We start from the raw sequence: 20,502 nt of genomic DNA on the forward strand, positions 1-20,502 counted from the left end.
CATGCACACTGCACACACTGCCAATGCAAATGTGTGTGTCTGGTTCGAAGGGGGGGGGGGGGTTGACAGAAGTCTGCGCGCACAGATAAACTGGGGTTTGATTGAATGGGCTGCTGCACAATAAAGACATTTCCAATACTGGAAATATGCACCAGGATGTGTGTGTGTGTGTGTGTGTGTGTGTGTGTGTGTGTGTGTGCAGAGGAAAATACTTTACCTCAGCCAAAACAACAACTCCGAGCTCAAACACCATATGGACAAATTCTGAAGGAGAAGGCTTTTGACCAGCGTCCCACTTTGCGAGCACAAACACACACACACACACACACACACCCACACACACACACAAACACACACACACAACAGAAAACCTAACGAAGCACGAGCACACGGAACGCTGCCTGCTTGCGACCGTACTCAGGTCTCTCCTCCCGAGGAAACGTGCTGAAGGAAAGCTCCCTCTCCACGTCTCTCACTAGTTATGGATGTTACTAGTTATGCACACGAGTTACCATGTGACCACTTTGCTATAAGAAATATTTACTATAGAAACAGGTTCTTCTACTCCATCTTCATGCTGGCTCGTTTCTACCGAGGGGTTCTTGTTCTGAATGCATGAACTGCAACCATCAGTCAACGGTAGTAAATATTACAGTAAGCTACTCAAACATTGATCTCTTCTGATGGTCTAATTACTCACGAGTGCGTCTGGTGTTGTGAGTCTGAGACGCACTTTTGTGCAAACCGCATCCCACCGACGCACGCGCTCATCGATGTGTCGCCTCCCGTGTCGCATCACGGCACGTAAGTCATTCAGACGCGCGGAGGAGGGAGATCTTTAAAGAGCTGAAGGCCAAAGCTTAGCGAGCAGTGGACTAACAGACAGTGTGCAGTGGCAGCGGGACAGAAAAGAGCAGACGCCCCCGACCTTTGCCCCCCCCCCGAGGGTCAGACCGGGGAGCGAGAGAAGAAGGAAGAACAAGACGACCCCGTCATAAAGTGTGTGCCGGGTAGCGTGTTGGGAACAATCTGAGCGGTCAAAGCAGACCACTGAGGCCTAAATGATAACACGCCACGGGACTCCGTGCAGTAATAACAGTGATTGCAACAAAGGGAGAATGGTTTTTTTTGGGCCGAGTGTGGTCTTTGTCTGGGTTTAATTGTGACATGGTACGAGGTGCAGCGAGCCAACTGCAGCCACAGCCTGTCTGCACCTCGCCGTGATTACACAAGCGCCCGTTTGATCCGCGGTACAGCAGCAACGGGGGGGTCAGCGAGGGAGGGAGGGAGGGAGGGAGGGAGGGAGGAGAGGAAGCGGCAGAGGGAGACGAGCAGAATGAATGCGGAATGGACCGTTCGCAGCGCCAAGTCTGGAGTGAGCGCCGGTCATTTGCATCAGAATCCACAGCGGCAGCCCGATAAGGCGCCGGCGTGACAGAGAGTCCGACGCCGAACCGACAGCAGCAGCTGGCCGGAAAACACCTGCAGCTTCTCTGCAGGTGAAGCACGAGGGATTTGCGTGTTTGAAATAAAAGAAATCCCGTTCTACTCTGATTGCATCATATTTGTTTTCCAAAATACCATTTTGCATCCCCGTTGGGAAACTTGTTCCAAGGTCAGCGTTGCTGATGTGCAGCCAATTTATTGCGTTTATTTTAATTGGGTCGAAAAAAGGTTGTTGTCATGACAACATCGCATAGATATTTAAGCGTTTGCGGCTTTCAACCTTTCAGACGCAAAACACAGCTGGTTCATTTGGCTCGTTTAACACAGTTACATTTACGAGCTCCAATTACAGTTTAATTCCACTGAGCCACTATTGTGGCGCAACACACAATCGTCACACTCAGGTCGGATGCGGCACCATTGCAGCGGCGTCACGATGACTGAAGACTGTCAGAAAGACAGAGACTAATGATTCCAGCAGGACGCGGACTGAACAGAGCGGAGGGACGATGGACGGGGACGATTCAGGAGACGGATGGGAAAGAAAGAAAGGCCGAAAAGGGAGAGCAGAAGGGAGGGCGAGAGAGAGAAACAAAGAGGCGGTGGGTTCCTCCTCCGGTTCCCGGTTAAAAAGGCCATTCATCTCCAATCAATAGTCTATCAGGGCTTTTTGGTGTCGGACTGCGAGCCGGCAGCTACGCCGGGTCAATGTCAGGTCCTCCGGCTTCCGTCAAGCTGCCGCTGTTAAAGAAATAGGTCACGCGAGGTCGTCTGTTCCCTCCGGCGGCAACGAAAAAAAAAAAAATAGGTCTCGCCATTTCTGAAGTGAATATTTGGTTCTTGACGAGGTGAGACGTTCAGTGCGAAACGTCTGCTTCGTGTGCGTCGGCGTACCTGTGAAACGCGCTGCCCGAGTTATTCCGGGTGCGTGCGTGCGTGCGTGTCATGTTGCAGGATCACGGCTGCGAGGCCCGACAGGCTGATGCGATGCTTCGCACAGATGCCGTGCAGGTAGTGTTCCAAAAGGCATAATATCTGTTCACTTAGCGGGTAATTGCATCCTCCGGAGAACAACTGGAGGAGGCACTGTGTTAGCACGCAGCGGCAGCAATAAGAGGGGAGGCCTTCATTTATTCATTGATTTTCCTGGCGAGCAGCTGGAATCGCATCGCGAATGCTTCTGGAGGGGGGGGGGGGATGTGACACAGGCGCAGTTATTCGTATCCATCTCTTACGTGCCGGGGCTTGATTAGGAATACGCTTGAATGATATCAGTTGTTTGTGAAGCATTTTAATGTGCCGCATGAGGTAAAACGCGGTTGTTAATCATGCAGCAGAACCGTGCGCAGTTATTTTGCATCGACTTTTAATTTGAAATTCTGACTAGACAGACAGAGTGTCAGTGCACCTTCCACTTCCTCCAACTCGTGATGTTCTCGCAGCTCGTGGAGGTGAGTCGGATTCTTCAGAGGCACTTTGAAGTAAAAAGCTTAACTTTGTGTAAACGGGACCAGGTGAGCGAACAAAGAGGGAGCGAAGTGATGCAGCGAGCCGCGCTCGGCAGGCCCGCATCCCTTCAGCGTCACAGCTGGTGAAAATCATTCAGATCCGGAATAAAACCCATCTAAACCCTCCCAGCTCATTCTGGGCTTTGATGTCGGGATGAAGCAGTGGAGCAACCCCCACCCTCCCCCTTCCCCACCCCTCCCCCTCCCACATTGCATCACATGATCTCACTTTGTCAGAGCCGCTCATCCAGCACGGGACTCCCTGCTGGCGCTTTAACGGGCGCTTTCCTCCTTCTGAACCTGGAGTACAAACAGCATCTAAAGAGAACCACGTCTCTGTGACATCACTTGGAGCCCCTGTCTGCGTGTGTCCGGTGGAGCCGGTTCTCGAGCTTAATTGTCTCCCGTGGGACGCAGGAGCGATCGGGCAGCGCGGCTCGTCTCCCCGCCGGACTCGGGCGGACTCTATATTCTCTCCTCGACTGGACACGCGGCCCCCGGTCCTCACCGTCCCTCCTGTTGAGCTTGGCGAAGCCCGGCGCGTGGCTGCTGGACAGCTGGGAGGAGCTTCTGAAGGACGCCGGCGGCAGATTGGACACCAGCGGGCCGTCGCACACCTCTGTCGACCAATCACAGAGCACAAAGAAAAGCACACTTAGTAAAGGATTCAGTTCTCAAACAGCTTGTGAATCGTTTCAGAGTATTTTCAGCGCCGTGTGCCCATTTTTTTAGGGCGGGGACAATTTGTTGGAATAGAAGTTACTGAATTAAGGCTTTAACTTCTGCCTTCTTCAACAACGGCGCCTATGGTGTTGTTTTCGTGACAGCGCAGGATCACTCGCTCGTCCCGTCCCAACCAACGCAGACGGCGACAGCTCGTCCCTGCAGAGCGTCTCCCCGATCAACGCGTTAATCATTTACACCCGGAAAACACCTGCTCCTGTCGCTGCAGATCCTGATCTTACAGTTGTTAGCGCGCCGACTTCACGTCGCGCGCACATCGTGTGTCACTGTCAGTTTCATCCGACACACTAAACACACAATGTGCGACAAATGCGCGTATTCAGACACCAACAGATGCTCTGCTGCGAACACAGAATCAATCATGCAGTTCGTCCAGCAGTGTTTCATTATTTGCACTATTTGTATCATTTATTTGTCATTTAACTGTCTGTTGGTGCTTTTCAGGACTGTTGTTATTCTGTGTGCCTGTTTTAATTGACTCTAAAATCAATGGAAATCAATTAATTCCCAAATGAAGCTGTAGCTTTTCCCCTTACTTGAGATAAAATGCTTTTACAGTGTGTTTGTTTTATGAGGAATAAACCCACACTCACCTCATTCATGAACGTCGCCTCGATAAATGTTCACAATTTCTCGCACTCGAGCTCCGTGAGCTAAAGCCGAATTAACTGTGGCTCCATCCAACAGCCTCCCGTTAGTGGATGTTATTCTCCAGCGCCGAGACAAGAGACAATTATCACGACTGGCGCTGCGGCCCGATCCGAGCCCGCCGACTCTGACAACGAGGCTTTTAGCCGCGATCGCTCCGTCGACCTCGGGGGGTCGAGCGCTTCGGCTGGACAGCGGCGGGGGGGGAGCCTTCGGTAGCTTCTCCGCATGCAGCAGGGCCTCCGAAGATCTCATTTAGGATGTTATGTCATGATCTGGTTGATTTGACGTATGGATTCCTCTCTATCATTGGTAATAGAGCGGCTTTGGGCTCGGTGCAGAATGAGATCCTCTGCTTTAAATGCAGAGCCTCCATGAGGCCTCCGGCTCTTTGGTCCTCTGACTCTGAAACTCTTTCTCCCTGCAGGCGTCCACACACCTGCTGCTGCGGGCGGCGGGAGAAGCAGCTGAACTGCAGCAGTCTGAAGAGGTGAAAACGAGAGGGACGGCTCTCCGACGCCGAGCGCTGTGATCTCTGAGGAGATAATGCGCGTCGAGGTGCAGAGCCTCGCTGAGGAAACGAGCGGCCTGACGGCACCGGGACGACCTGCTCTCCGCCGGTGCTTTGGCCCTTTTTCGGGAGCCGGCGTCGGCGGCATCGTGACCGGCGAAGAAACGAGCAGACGACTCGGAGGGGAAATGGAGCCGGATGCTGAGAAGCCGCCGGACCTCGACAGCGACCTCGGCGGCGTTGGACAGAGACGTCCTCTGAATAACAAACGGCTGCAGCTTCACCGTCCACTGGAGAACAAACGCACCTCCTGTCGGGTTCTCACCTCGCAGACTAAACAACTGGCAGCGTTTCACACTGCATCGTGGGATGAGACCCTTCTTCAAATTATAAAGGCATACTGTGGTGTCTTTACTGACACCAGCAGGATATTAAACTGATTTAATACCGGCCCACAAAAGGAGTGTCAGCCTCAGATGAAACCATAAAAGAAGAGAAGTCACTGAAATCTCAGCCACAATTGTTGAGGAAACTATTATGTCGATGCAGCTCGTCCATCCACACAGTTTGTCATTCTGCTCAAATGAGCGTTTAAAAGATCTCCGGAGGTTTGAGGCCTTCGACAAGCACGGCCTCGCCTGCCACGATCATCCTGCAGCAGAAGAAACGGCCACGTTCGTCGTTCTCAACTCCTACTTTCGGATCGACCAGAAGAGGAGGTTCAAAGCTGCTCGTGCAAACAAAGGAAGCATTAAAAAGAGAAAGAAGGGAGATGCTTTGGATCCTTGTATTTTCCTCTAGATGTAAAGAACAAAGATAGAAGTTGCAACTCATCGTGGGAACAGAAACGAACTACGAGACCCAAACGTGCGACTCCTGTCCGACATGTTTTTTGGTCTCATCCACGGAGACACGGTCCGGTTTCCATAGGAACGCTTAGTGAGGACTGGTATGACTTTGCTTCATACAGTGCGATTGCTCTCTTTAGCTGAATGGAAGTTTCCCACAGAGGAGGAACATCTATATCAACAACATGTGTAAATATGAATAAAGACCGTACCGTTGCCGATGGTGTCATATGAGGATGATGATTTGGTTTATGTTTTCTTCCATAACTTCGTATTTTGTTTTCCAAAAAGGGAATCTTTCTTTAACCTCCACCAGCTACTTTTAGTTGCTTGACGAACCAGATTAGGAGCCCAAAAAGTCCCTTTATTCATTTCAAAATCAGTGCGAAGCCACCTGTTCACTCGTTTATGGTGTGAGCACATGTTGGCGAAATAAGAAAAACATGAAAAATGTCAAATTTTGCTGAACACGAAGCGAAAAGCTCAGTTAATTCCTGTTTTTTCTCCACATAGTGGTTTTTATAACGAGCCTCCTGCCGGCCCGACAGCCTCCGGACTGAGAAGCTCAGCACTTCTCCCCGTTAACAACAGGAGTGTTTGATCCTCATCTTCAATTCTTCACCCGCCTGTCAAACGCGCTGCTGCATAATGTCGATTCTTTCCGGCCTTTGGCCCTCAACCGGCAAACATACACCGATAATAAGATCATTAGTTGGAGCTCAATCGGTGAGAGTGGAGGCCACACGTTCAGGAGACTCGTGCAGTCTGCAGCAAGGAGCCGTTGAGAGGGAACGGTCCTCCTCCTCTTCCTCCTCCTCCTCCTCTTCCTCCTCCTCCTCCTCCTCCTCCCCCAGGCTCGTCACGCCGAGTGGCCACGTGGGCCGACATCCCCCAAATGATGGATCAAAAACACCGCGACGAGCAGCATTTAAAACTATTTTTGTGTTTTTTCCAAACCGCCAGTTTCCGCTCAGATTAACGAAGACAAGAGAGTTGAAAGAAGCCGTCGAGATTTTTTTATTTATGCACCAAATATTCACTGCAAATTAGAACGCAGTAATTATGGTTATTATAGTTAGAGCGAATAAAAGCTGCGGGCTACATCACTGGTGCTGATGGGTATAATAAAATATCTCCTAATTCACTGGCCACACTGACTAAATAGCTTGAATATATTTGCCTGCAAACGTCTCTTAATAGCGAGCAGCGGAGCAACATGCCTCCGTGGGGAGTAAATGTTCGGCACATAATGTAATTGTGTTCTGTCATTCAAATAAAATACTCCACGCGAGGATATGCACATCATCCATGCACCTCGGCAAATCTAATTTATCTAAAATAGGAAACACGGGGGATTCATAAAACTGAAAACGTTTAATTGCACCAGAGCTTATACCAACTATTTTTATGCAAACGAGTGCCTGAGCAGCATACTGTACCTTCAGTCATTTCACAGGGAGTAACGCATGCAACTGCTCAAATATTGTGAGCGTAAGTCTGTAGTCGAGCGCTAGACGTCATTTTAACGTTGAAATCTTGTTTAAATCGAGTTCAAATGAGGTCCGAACGCCTAAAACCGCCTTTCAACGTCTTCTCGACCGTCTAAAAAAAAAGAGGATGAAACATCAACGTGCCAGAAAACGCACATTTGTTAATAACGTGTCCAGGATGTCTGAGTGGTTAAGGCGTTGGACCCAATGGGCATCAGGCCTTGTGGGTTCGAATCCCACTCCTGGTATTAACATGTAACATGTAAATTATTTGGTCTCACTTATTGTAAGTCGCAGGTCAGACGCCTGCAGCGCTTCGACCGGATGCAGCGCGCGGCGCCGTTTGTACGGCAGCAGAGCGTCATGAACGGGCTGATAGAACCACGACTGCCGGCTCCGATACTCTGTAAGTACGTGAGTGTGTGAATGCAGCACATCTGGAACCCTAACCAGCTGTTTTACCACTCCAGCTAGGCTGCTCTTTCTAGTATGCTAGCAGGCTAGTTAGCGTTAGCGCAGGGAGTTTTCTAATTAGCATGCTAGCTCGCCGAAACAGCTCATTAATAATTATGAAAGTCTTAATGATAATATTGCCTCTCACGGCCCACATGTGGGTCTAATTAGCTCAGCTGGTGTCAGCTGGTGATGGATGACGTTGGCGTCCGTCGTTAAGCACTGCGGGGGGACGACACGCACAACCAGTCGCCAGGAACGCCGGGCGATGAATACTTTTAATTTTAACTGGAATTACTGGTTCACGATAAAGATCATTTTTCACTTCAACACGTGGAATTAGAGAACGCCTCCCTGAGCCCCCGCGGGTCAACGTGAAGGCAAAACCGCGACGGCCCTCCAATTCATCGTCACCACAAGCCGACGATGCACAACTTTAAACGTATTTAAACGTCTTTAAACGTCTTTAAACGACTTTAAGCGTCTTTAAGCGTCTTGAAACGGCTCTGCAGACACTTCGCTACTCGTCAAAGCAGCGTGGGGGGAGAAGAAAAGATCCATCTGAGTAATCTCGTTAAGGTGGGGGAGACTGGATTCCAGTGACCGGAGGAAGATCACACCCCAAACAGCCCCACCTGTGCCTGTGTTTGTGTGCGTGTAGCTTTGTCACACCCACAGCCGCACTGCACAGTTTATACGTTATAAATGAACGTATAAATAAACCTCTCGGCAGGTAATTTGAAGTTCTCCATCTTCCCCTGAGGCTGGAGACACAAAGGCTGCTGCTTTGACCAACCAAGATAGGACTTTCTGTCCCATCCAGAGGAGACGGGCGCCGATGCTCTGAACTACCGACCCGTCACGGGACGGACTAATTGGGGGGAGAAGTTGTGGAGTCGTGACAGACTGCGATTAGGGCATCGGTATTAGATATGGTGGTGAATATTTCCTGTCAAAGCTGGCGGGTCACATGCTGCTCTCAGCAGATTGTTCTCCATGTGAAATTTCAGCACAAAGAGAGCAAAGCTGCCGTCGCACAGATAGTCACACTTCTGCAATAGGAAAATCCACCGATTCTCTCTTCAGTTCAGGAATAAAAAACGAGAGCACGACTTTTACACCAGGCAACAAAAACGCTTTTGATGGATAATTATTCTGTTCATTATTACCTGAATGAATCCAGTATTAATTAGACCAAAATGATTGCATATTCAAAAAGCAATCACAGTTACGGAAATGTAATAATTGGAAATGTTTATTCTGTTTATCTGGTTTTGCTTTGACCGACTGAAATGCTGCATTTCATTTCCTAAATAAGAAATAAGATGTGTGTTTCTTCTGAATACTCGATTAGAGACAAGCGCAACAAACAGGAACGAGGACTTCATCGGGACGCCGGCTTCCTCCGCGTATTTCCGCTCGAATTACAACCTGTGATCGAGCGTTGGCCTCGGCATCGTCTTCCTCGGCTGTTCATCAAAGGCTCCCCCGGGGGGGACAGAGGACGCCGTGTCACTTCCTGTAATCCACCGCGTCCGACGGTGCCAATGCGTCGGGGCGTAAATCAAACTTTCGGAACGCGTCGCGTCGGATAAAACTGATGAAGCGCCTCCCGGCGGCGGCGCTCTGGACTCCCTGTCAGAGGAGGCCGGTGGTGGTGGTGGCGGTGATGATGATGGTTTTGGGAGCAGAGGATTGCAGGTGGCTTCCCTCCAGAACAGTATTACACACATTTGTTCTCCGCCTGTCTTAAATCTAATCTTTCTTTCTTTTCCTGAGAGTTGAACCATTTTATCACCCGGTTGATAACGTATCCGAGCAACCGACACGCAAAACAACTCGAATCAACGGGCGAAATCGCCAGGCATCAATATATCTATATTCCCGCGGTTATGCAGAAAGTGAACATGAACGCACACAAACACACACTCTGGTGGAAGCGGGTGAGAACTGTCGGCTCCTAGTTCCTCCTCACGGTCGCCTCCTCGTCTCCTTCCTCCCTCGCCCACTCTCCGTCGTACCTGATGTCCTCCCGGTCATCCTCCACCTCCTGCTGCTTCATCTTATGAAGTCAAATCTCCGCAAACGATGTGAGGCGGTGCCTCCAGAAAGCAGATGGTGGCCGGGACAGACACACACACGCACACACACACACACACACACACACACACACGCACGCACACATGCGCACGCACACGCGCGGCAAAGTCACTGAGGGATAAAATGGGAAAGGCAGCAGAAAATGTCACTGCGGTTGTGAGAAACAGAGGAAGCCCTGCAGCCAGACAGCCTGCAGACTCTGACCCCCTAAACTTTATCCTCTCATACCTTTCATTGCTTTTCCTCCTCCTCTTCCTCCTCCTCCTCCTCCTCCTCGTGTCCAGCTCAGTGCCACTGACTCCTCTCAGCAGTATAATTCATAGATTCTAATTAGTAGCCTTGTGGGGAGCTTTGTGACTTTATGAAAAGTGATTCACAACATAAATAATATTAATTCATTCCTTTTTATTTTTGACATTGTCACATTGTTTAAATCCCCAGAGGATGAATCCTGACGCTAAAGTTTCTCTGGTGTTACACACTCAGGCCAAAGGTTCGAACTTTGCATACAAGCCAATATAACCGTCGGTTTGACTTCACAGTCTGTGGAATGATATGCCGCGATTGCACCGGCGAGGATAATCGGTTTTCCCGGCGCTGAAAGAGCGCGGTGACCTTGGTGACTAATGCAGTTACAGTTGGCAGGTCGAATGTCCCCAGTAAAATATCCAATTATGACCATAACTAAAGCATCCGCTGGCCCCTAATGGAGCTGCAAGTGTAACATCCCTTTATGTATGAGTCTCGTGACCTCATCAGACGGCCATCTTGGACGGAAGCCCCTCCCCACCCCCCCCACGCGGTAAATGGTTGCCGGGGAGTTCGTTGCACGGCGGACCGCTCCGGCGTGCACCTCCGTCCTCGGCGCTTTCCTCTAACCAGACGGATGCTGCAGCAGCTGAGGGGCAATTCTCCAGTTTACGGATTTAATCAAACACCTCCAACATTCCGCTGGAGCTTCAAATAACCAACTCTTACTTAAGGCAACAAATTGCCTTCAACGCCCGCGAGTAATGACGCCCGCCAGTAATGACGCCCGCGAATTTGCCAATCAGCCTCCAGCATCTCAATCATTTACTGCGACTGTGTATTAAATCGCTCCGGAGTCTGCAGTCCGCCGAATAATCTAAAGCCGCTCCTCCAACACCGAGCACGTAAATAAGCGGAACCACGCAGAGCCGAAAGGCCTAATTAGCGGACGCACCGGTCAGCGGGTTCTGTGATTACCTGTCCGTCACGTCAGCCCTCCTGACGTTTAATCAGCGGGACGGAAGCAGAATGAATTACAACCTGGCGCACAAACTTCCTTTCAGATTTGACACTTTCAGGCCGGGAGTTTCGCATTTCTTCAGTCGTCAGCTCAAACAGATCCGCGACCCATGGCGACGCAAAGCAGCACGGAGACGCGCGGGAAGAGGAGTTACCCGCCATTAGGCGAGGATTAAAACGTCTCTTAGCGCTCTCCAGATTATCTTCCGTTGGGCCGCGATCAGAGGACACACACGCTGCGGCGGTTCCACATCAGCGGAGACGACGGGGAGATAAACACCAGCGGGGGAAGCAACACTTAAAAGATGAGGGAAGGATCTCCGAAGCGGAACGAGCTTCGAGAAACTCGACGGCAGCCGCGTGTTTTAAAGGGTATGCGATTGAGCCGAGAATCGCACACACATATATTGTTCCGCCATGTTGCGAGGAGTCTTTTTTTCTTTGTTCAGCAGACGAAGCCGTAGACGCTCCCTCTGTCCTTCTGTATGATTAGATATTATTAACAATAATCAAGTGAGACTTCAGCTGACAGCTGTCAGCGTGGGCGGCGCGACGAGTCTCCGTGTCAGAATTATCAGGTTCAAAGGCAAATGTTAAACGATCCACAATTATCCACGGCTGAACAGAAGCCCATTATTCGTTTTTGTTCAATGCTCTATTTCAGATGCTAGGGAGAGGTATTAAAATGAAGAACCATACAGTATCTTTCTGTTGCTTAATGGTGGTTGTCTGAGGCCAACGATGAAGCTGAATGAAGAATCGATGGAGCCACTTTCAGTTTCCACTCCCTGCTGCTGAGGAGGAACTTCCCGTTTCGCTGTTCGCTTCGGACACGGACGTTTTAGCAGATAAACTGCATTTCCACGCCGTCTCCTACAAAGAGGGACATGAAGCGGCTCCACTTACAGAACGGGGTTTTCAGGCTCCGCCGCTCGAGACGCCGAATTACTGCGAGAGCGGGAAACACAAATATCGAACCTCTCCGGACGTGTTTCAGCTCGCTCATTTCACTCTGATAAACGGCTTGAGCTGCGACTCGCCCCGAGCGCTGGAAACAAATGAAATGTGCAGAGAGCAAAGTTATTAAGTGGCTGATGTTCTACGGGTGGGCTCTTTGGGGAATAAATGGCTGAAGGAGTTCTCCTTGGTTCCAGGGAGCCATGTTTGTTTTTCGGTGACGGTTTATGATGGTCAGATGAGAGCGTTCCGTCAAGGCGAAGGGGTCCGTTGCGTCAACTCGATTCAGACCCTCAAAACCTAATTCACGCCCTCAACGGTTGTGAAATGTCCGTCTATTAGGGGTGTAACGATTCATTTACTGAATCGATTAATCGATTTATATTCCTGCGATCCAACTGAATCGATCTGTGCTCCGCAAATCGGCGTTCCGGACGACATGTATCGATTACAAATCGATTGAAATGGTAATTAATCGATTGCATCGATACTTGGAAACAGCACATTGGATTTAAGTACAAAACTCTGAACAACAAAACACAGCGTGGAGGAGACGACTGCGAGCGAGACGTTTACAAACCATCTCATCGATCCAGCGCGTGGAAACATTTTGGCTTTTGCAAACACGGAGGTGTTCTAAATAAGTCGGTCGCTGTTTGTTGAATATGTAGAAGACAAATAAAAAAAACACAGAAACACGACGAATCTTTCCGGCCGTCTACTAAGGCGCCGTGGGATTAAACAACGCCGACAGTCAGGACCTCTAGCAGCGTCACCGCTGCAGCAGCAGCAGCAGCAGGTAACTGCAGCTCTGCTGACACCTCAGGCCTCGCCAGCACCAAACTCAACATCACAGTAACAATTGCCAAGTTTATCTGTAAAGAAGTGCGACCCTACAATGTGGTTGAAAATCCGGGGTTCTGTGAATTGATCCAAACATTGTGTAATTATTGTGTAATGTTCACATTGAAAATGGCACTTGATTCAAATAAAAGGTTAATACATTTGCCATTAATTGTTGTTTGCTTGTTTATAATATCCATAATTAATTGTTAATCATCGGCAACCATGAATCGCGATTCGAATGGAATCGTTTTATCTGCTCAGCATTGATTCGTGGTGAATCCATTGCTGCCCGTACGTCATCACGCACGCAGGCTGCAAGCGATCCGCTTCGTCCATGACTAATATACGAGTTCACACTTTTGCATCCATCGTGCAGTATTTTGGGGGATTTGTTACATTTTTAGATGTGTGTGTGTGTGTGTGTGTGTTGTCTCTTCCCAGCAGCAATGACCCAGTTCTCCCACAGGGAACATTAAAGCTTAATTTTTCTCTCCTCTTCTCATTCGCCTTCTTTCTCCCGAGGAGCTTACGACTCTTCTCCTCATCGATCCGTCCTGAATCCTGCTCTGTCGATAATGACTTCATTTTCCACATTGGTTTAATGAAACCCCCTCCTTCCCCCTCGGGTGCTTGCATGGGTACCAGCATCCTCCTTGTTTAACTGTAATAAATATTGTACATGATAACTAAAGCTTGGCTTCCCTTTGGGGGTCGATGAACTGAATCGATGGTTTGTGTTTCATTCAGGTTGCTGCACAACGTTCGGGGGAAACAAACTGGGCTTTAAAGACTTAACACCAAATGATGATGATGAATACAAAGCGTTTCAGCGTCTTGTTTTGTTTTTTTCCGGAAAGGAACCTCCGATCCGATTAAGTAAACTGGACAAAGTTAGCAACTAGCTGGAGGAGCTAAAGAGCCAGATGTTTCCCTCAGGAGGTGACGGAGGCCGTCGAAACCTTCACCCACTATGATGACTAATTGTTTTGTGATGCACCCACACATCTGGACCGTCGTATTGATCAGCAGAACGGCCTCCTGTTTCCCCTCCGGTGAACGCCGTTAGCGCCGTTAGCTGCTGGGCCATGTGCACATGTGCTCTGAATATTGGGAGCCTTTCATTTTAAGTTTAGCCTCAGACAATTGAACAGCGAGAGCTTCTTTCAGGCATCTGACTTTTGTCGCAGTGTTCTGCGTTCACACGCAGAGAAACTCATCTGGGAAGACGCTGGAGACCAATTTTGCACCCAAAGGAGCCACTTCTAAAGCCTCATTACGAGAGGAACAACATATTACAGACGCTGCAACAATGCTCTTTGCCTCTCTATTCTACTTTTTCTCCACTGGAAGCTCATTACTTCATCGCCATCACTCCATCCTCCCACACGTTCACAGCGCACCAGAGAACAACGTGCTGGGAAACAGAAGGCATTCTGGGAAATTAAGTGGAAGCGGCTCAAGACGTAACACTTTGAAGATGTATTCATTTAACTTCTCCGACGGGGCGAGATGGAAGAAACAGGAATTATCAGACATTTGTTCAGATCCGACCGTCAAGCACGTCTGGTTCGAGGCTCACGGAAGAACCTTCTCGCATCAGAGCAACGCTGGAGGCTGCAGACGCGAAAACGCAGAGCGCTTACACGCAAGCAGACGAAATCCAGTACAAGTAATCAAGGGATCAGCAGGATTTCTTAAGGCACCTGAGGAAAAGCACCAGCCAACAATACCGCAAAGCTAATTAAATCCAGTAATTAATACAGACACGAATGCAAAGTAGTGCAGAGCTCCGAGGAGCCGGTGAAATAAATCAGAACAAAACCAGTTATAAGACAACGAAACTTTCTAAGGGCACAATTAGAGACGCAGGAGAGAAGCAATAAACAGTAGCGAAACACAACCGGCTCTAATTAAATAAACTTGTAATGAAAGAAACCTCCCCTGGCGTTACTACCGTCATCCGGGGAACGTCTGCTAAAACCCTTCAGACTCGTTCCGATTCAATCCCACGATTTCAATCGTACAATAAAAACATCTGTGACGGTCGGCATCTCCGTTAAAACCGTTTAAACGGCCACCGATGGACCGTGAACACCCGGCGCTCGCCAACGCGATGTTTCCAACGATCCGGTGGCCCAACGTATAGAATCCGGTCTGACCTTCGCGTGCGGCGCTGAACCGCTCCGGCGCGTGAGTCTTAAAAATCTATTTTTAAACTCTTCTGATTTTGCAAAGTCTTGAATATTGTCTCTTTATCAGCCGAGGCGGCGACGTTTGTTTGGAAATGTGTTGACATCTAAAAGTGCGATTGTTGTGACGTGGATTGTCTGCTGTCACAAAAAGGCGGCTGAAGTACACGGAGACGTGCTTTTCTAGGATGAAATCAAATGAGAAAGAACTGTACTTACAAATCATTCCACTGGTTTTCGGTTATTCCTTCATATTTTGGGCCCTGTGACTGCCTTCTATCGGGTATTAAAAAGGGCTTCTTTCTAAAGCCTGACCCCCCCCTCGCTTAGCAAACTTTGGAAAGATGCACTTTCATAATGCATTACCTCTCAACCCGACCGGGAGATACTTTACACCTTCAGGCGAAGCGTTTCAAGGCATATTCACCAGCACAACCTGGTCCTTATCAGGGGCGCTTTGCGGTTTCGGGTCCTGCCGAAGGACACTTCCACCTTTGGACTTTCGGACGAGCCGCGGGTCAAAAAACGCCACCGTGATTAACGGCAAAAGCGGAGCCGCGCGCTTAAATGCCAGCGCGTCCCCGTTCTGGCCGAGCGCCGAACCGAGGCCACGAGACACGTGACTAAAACCACCACTCGTGGCGGCTCAGAGGGGCCTTTGGTGTGACGGTCTCATGGCCGATAAACGCACAGCGAGGCCGGGAGTCCCTCCATCTTCCTCCATCTTAACTCAATGTGCCGCTGTGGTTTAAACAGATAAAGAGACATTGAGAGAGAGAGAGAGAGAGGGAGAGAGAGGGAGAGAGAGGGAGGCAAAGGAAGACAAAACTAAAGTGAAGAGCAGAAAACTATTTCTGCAACAACTGCACCAAATAGAGACTGTTTGTATCAGCCTTACATTACACATGAATAATGGAATCCAACAAGTTTCTCTGACACGGTGACACAATTGTGTGAGAATACACTTAAAAAAAATTATAATATTGTAATTGCTCATTTTATTTCTTGCGAGGTGGTAAACCCCATTTTGTAGGGCTTTTTTTTTAACATATAAAAGTAGCAAGACAATGCTTTTAATGAAGCCGGAGGCAATGAAACATTCATGTTACGGAGATTTTTAAAAGATGGAAAGTTTTCTCCGCAAAGCAACACAACCAGGGGGCTTCTGGGTAACCGCGGCTTTGAGAGGCTCACAGCTGGCGTACAAACCGTAACATGCCTAACACGCCAGGACCCCAAATCCAACCAAGTGATCGCTTGCTTTTATATCAATGCTCACATTTAAGACTGAGCACCTTTACATTAACGTCTGATATTCACCAAACCGTATCATTTGAAACCAAATATATATTATAACCAATAGGTGTTTGCATATATATATATATATAGGCATAGAAAAGAGTGAGAACTTGGAGATGAAAGAGTGCCACAGCAGCAGGAGGGCGGAGATGCAGGTGGGGAGGAGAGAAATGAAGACAAAGGTATCGGGAGGATGGAGGAAGAAAGAGGAGGACTTAAAAGTTTGCAGCAGATCTGAGTGAGAAACAGCAGAGGAGACACAGCAGGAGGGGAGACGGATACTTTAGTGAGACGGTGGTTCCGTGGAGGAAGAAGAACAGAGGAAGGACGGAGGAGGACCTAAAAACATGCTGTCCTCCTCACTGCCGTCTCTCATTGTTTCACTCTCTCTGTAGCAACATCACAAGATGAAGAACCGGGATCCTCTCCGTGAATTCACGAATTGGAGCAGAAGAGTGAAAAATTGGAAAGATTTTTTTTTTTTTCGTGCATCATTTAATAAATCATTTACTGGAAATTCAGCCCAACATATTCTCCTGCACTACAAATGAAAGCAGAGCTTTGGGGGGATTTGTGAGGGGGAGTTGAGGAAAGATAATAGAAATACAGAGGGGCCGATGAGAAGCCAGGGGGGGGAGAAAAGGGAGAAAACAAAGACAAGACACATGATGCTCATTGGGGGGAGCAGAGAGGAGGGACGAGCAGCTTTTTCTCCCCCCTCTGCACCCTCCTCCCCCGCTCCAGTCCTGCCTGGACCCAGGATGCTTCTGCACTGAGCACCAACAAACAGCCCCCCCGGAGGATGAACCACGAACCTCCACATAGATGCTGCTCTCAGTCCTCAAACTACAAAACATAAGTAAATAAGACGTGGAATAAAAGTTAAAGGCGCGCGGCGGGGGGGGGGGGGGGGGGGGGGGGGGCACGTGCGTGAACGTTATTCGGTCCGCAATTCACCGTTTAACTCATCCGGTTATCATTGGTACACTTACGCAAATAAGTCATCATTTACATTAATATCGCTCACACGCCCGCGATGACGTTGGTGGAATATCATTCATATATCGGGACCCCCCCCGTTTAAAGCGCGACCCTTCCGGCTGCGCGCTGCCCGGACTCGCCGCGTCTCCTCCGGGGAGAAGTGTCTAAAAACGCCGCATCGCCCGCTCACCTTCTCCGCTCGTCCCGCGCGCGCTGCAGAGGAGCAGCGCGACCTGAGCGACGATCCCAGCGGCCCCTTGACTCCTACGAGGACTCCTACAATGACTCCTACGACGACTCCTAGATTGACTCCTACGACGACTCCTAGAATGACTCCTAGAATCCATGATGAGGACGCGAGAGAGAGACGGACAACTTCTCCTCTCCGGCTCCAAGAGAGATCTCCTCAAACCCGACAGGAGGGAGAGAGGAGGGAGGGAGAGGGAGAGAGAGGGAGAGAGAGGGAGTGGGAAGGAGAGGGAGAGGGAGGGTGAGGGAAAATGTGAAGTAAATATACAAAATAATATGTGCATCATTTAGTTTGCGTGTCGGGATCAGTAGCAACATGCGTTTCATTTGAAATTGAAAACCAAAGTTCTCCGTCGGGTCCGTTAGCTCAACTCATTTAATTGATGGTCTCCTGTTTGCAAACGCCTTTGATTCTAGAACAAGGTTAATCTCTAAAGTGGAGGAGAGCCGGTAGGCCGGCTTCAGGAAGCTCACTGACCACATGGCTGAAGAAACAAACCTGCAAATTCTCCCCAAATGTTAAACAAACAATTCATCCTTCAGACTCTGGTTGCGTCTGACGAACTAAAAAATGCTATTTAGAACGCTAAGACAGCACGTGAGATGTTTTTGGGGTGTCAGAAACCCAAAGCACACAAACTGCTCACTAGTTTTTTGCCTGGCGGGAATATCCCACAATGCAATGCGGTAGTGACGGCAACCTTCATGACAGACGACAGCGGGTGACGGCTCTGTGAAGCACAAAAAAAACGTTGCTTCAGAGTTACAAATCATGATTTTTTTTTGGGGCCCAGGAGTTTGCCATGGGTTACCACGGTTACGCATATCCCGCCCCCCCCCCCCTCTCAGGAGATCACCTGTCAATCACAGCTCTGTGTGCACCCTGGTTGTCACAACATGGCAGTTGGGTGTGTGCCGTGTTCCCTTCCTGGTTCCAGAACACCTTCATAACCTTCCCTCCTCTTTGAATCCACGCAAAAACAACACGCTCAATATGGCCGCGGTCAGTCGCTTCCCCTCCACCCACGAGGACGCAGAGGAAAACAACAACGACAACAACGCGCCGGGCGGTTTGACGGCGCCCGCGTACAGACCTCTGGAGGTCTTTGGTGGGACGGCGGAGGGTCCCGGTTCGGCCCCGTGCAGCGAGGCGGACGACATATGTGAGCTCTGCATCCGGCTGAAGGAAATCGAGTTGTGCGGCATGATGAGGGAAGCTCCTGGCGTCCCCGCCGAGTAAGTGGACAGTGAGGACAATGAGCCCTTTGCATTGGCTGCTCATCACGGTGAATGTGATTTAGTCACAATAAATGAACATTAATGATTATTCCTCGTCTGTCTCACAGATGAACCCCAGAGGAACATTTGGTGCCAGTGGTGGGTGAGCCGAAAGAGAAACAGAAAACCAGTGAGAGCGACGAGAAGAAGTTATTATTATTATTATTAATACTTCTGGTTCACTTTAATGAATAAACAATCATATTAGACTTTAGAACTGAACATCTTGTGTGCTCGTGGTATATTTTCAGACGATTCCAGACCTCCAAACAGTAAATCAAATAAATTTGAGTCTAAATTTATGCTCTATGTGTAAAATGTTAATGCTGTATTTAATTCGTAAAGTAACTTAACAAAAGACGGGGCTGATAATAGGAAAGAAAATCCTGTTTTCATTGTTAAAGCACAACATATTCCTCAAAATACCTCATAAAGTGTCCTGAAATAGATCTAGACGGGCGGCTGCCATGAGAGAAAGATATCGTAGGAATCGTAAAGGAACAGCGGACAGGAACGTCACGCCTCTCTTCGTCGGCTGACTGCACACACATTTCTTTTCCTCCGGCAGAAGGAAAAAGTCGCTCAGAAAAAGTCCAGAAACGGCCATGCGGTCAATCAGCCTCTCTGCTGCTTCTGAAGTGCTGGTGACAAAAGCAAAGACTCCTTCTCGCGACCTTGATTTCTGCTCGGCAGCAAACGCTGAGAGTGAAGCTTCCCGTCGAGGTTCGAGGGTCCAGAATAAACGACACCACCAGACCGTCTTCCGTGAGGTTTTAATAGCGTCCGTTTTGCTGATTATTCTGGAAAAATTCAGAATGAATGATTGAATGAAAGGTCGTGATTCCTGCGTTGATTCCTTGTTGCTTCAAAGCAACAAGGAATCAACGCAGCAAAGTGCTTCAGAACCCTTATGTTACACACGGAAACGGACAGGGTTTGTGGGCAAGAAGGGATCCCACCACACACACACACACACACACACACACACACACACTGGACACACACCTCGGCGGCTGTCAAAGCACCCTGAGAGGAAACAGCAGACCTTCTGGGTGCCGAGGCAAAAAACATCTCAGCTTTTCAGAAATGAAATATCTCCTTTAAAAACAGGACGGGGACACTGGAATGTCACTTTATCTGTAAATGGCTCCGTTGGTTGTTTGTGGGTGAAACTGGGGCCCAGCGTGGGGGGGGGGGGGCTCACTTCTCTCGTCTCAGGCTTCCTTCACACCTCCCGCAGCTGGATCCTTCTGGTGTGGAACCATCTTTTTGTTTGACCTTTTGGACCAATTAGAGGAAGTTGTGCCCGGACGCGGTCATGGACCGGAGAGGAGGTGAGGGAGAGGGAGAGTGAGGGAGAGGCGTCTCTCAATCAAGAGGAAGTTTGTTTCTGAATAACACTCTCGTCACGCACGCACACACACACACACACACAGAGGGGCTGAGAGATGGAGGCCTCTCCTCCTCCTCCTCCTCCTCCTCCTCAAGAAGATGGCTCATTTTTGGTAAATTCAGCACCGCCGTGTCAGCTTGGAGAATTTTGAAGCAGAAGGAACTCAAACAGAAATGTGATGACAGTGGAGGTAATGGGAGGCGAGGGGGGACGGGGGGACGGGGGGACGGGTAGCAATTTGCAAGGGAACGGGAATGAGAAACTAGCAGCTGTCAGAATGTCGTCATTCGTAT

The 20,502-nt window shown here is 49.2% G+C and overlaps 1 protein-coding gene and 1 long non-coding RNA gene across 3 annotated transcripts in view; one reads left to right on the forward strand and one right to left on the reverse strand.

Moving 5' to 3' along the window:
- The window catches only part of LOC120816354 (contactin-associated protein-like 4), a 55,459-nt gene extending 37,759 nt beyond the window's left edge, over positions 1-17,700 (reverse strand). For both annotated transcript variants that reach the window (XM_078099712.1, XM_078099711.1), the window contains exons 1-2: positions 17,480-17,700; positions 3,463-3,573 (exon numbers count right to left, since the gene is read on the reverse strand). In XM_078099712.1, coding sequence (XP_077955838.1) covers positions 3,463-3,573; positions 17,480-17,636 — 268 coding nt within the window. In that variant the 5' untranslated portion in view covers positions 17,637-17,700. The remainder of the gene's footprint in view (positions 1-3,462; positions 3,574-17,479) is intronic.
- An 806-nt stretch (positions 17,701-18,506) lies between these two features.
- On the forward strand, positions 18,507-19,035 carry LOC144405439 (uncharacterized). The gene is made up of 2 exons (XR_013467033.1): positions 18,507-18,774; positions 18,885-19,035. It is a non-coding gene; the product is annotated as an uncharacterized LOC144405439 (long non-coding RNA).
- Positions 19,036-20,502: the final 1,467 nt, after the last annotated feature.

The sequence above is a fragment of the Gasterosteus aculeatus genome, chromosome 3 (genome assembly GCF_964276395.1).
Source record: "Gasterosteus aculeatus chromosome 3, fGasAcu3.hap1.1, whole genome shotgun sequence".
Classification (NCBI taxonomy): Eukaryota; Metazoa; Chordata; class Actinopteri; order Perciformes; family Gasterosteidae; genus Gasterosteus; species Gasterosteus aculeatus.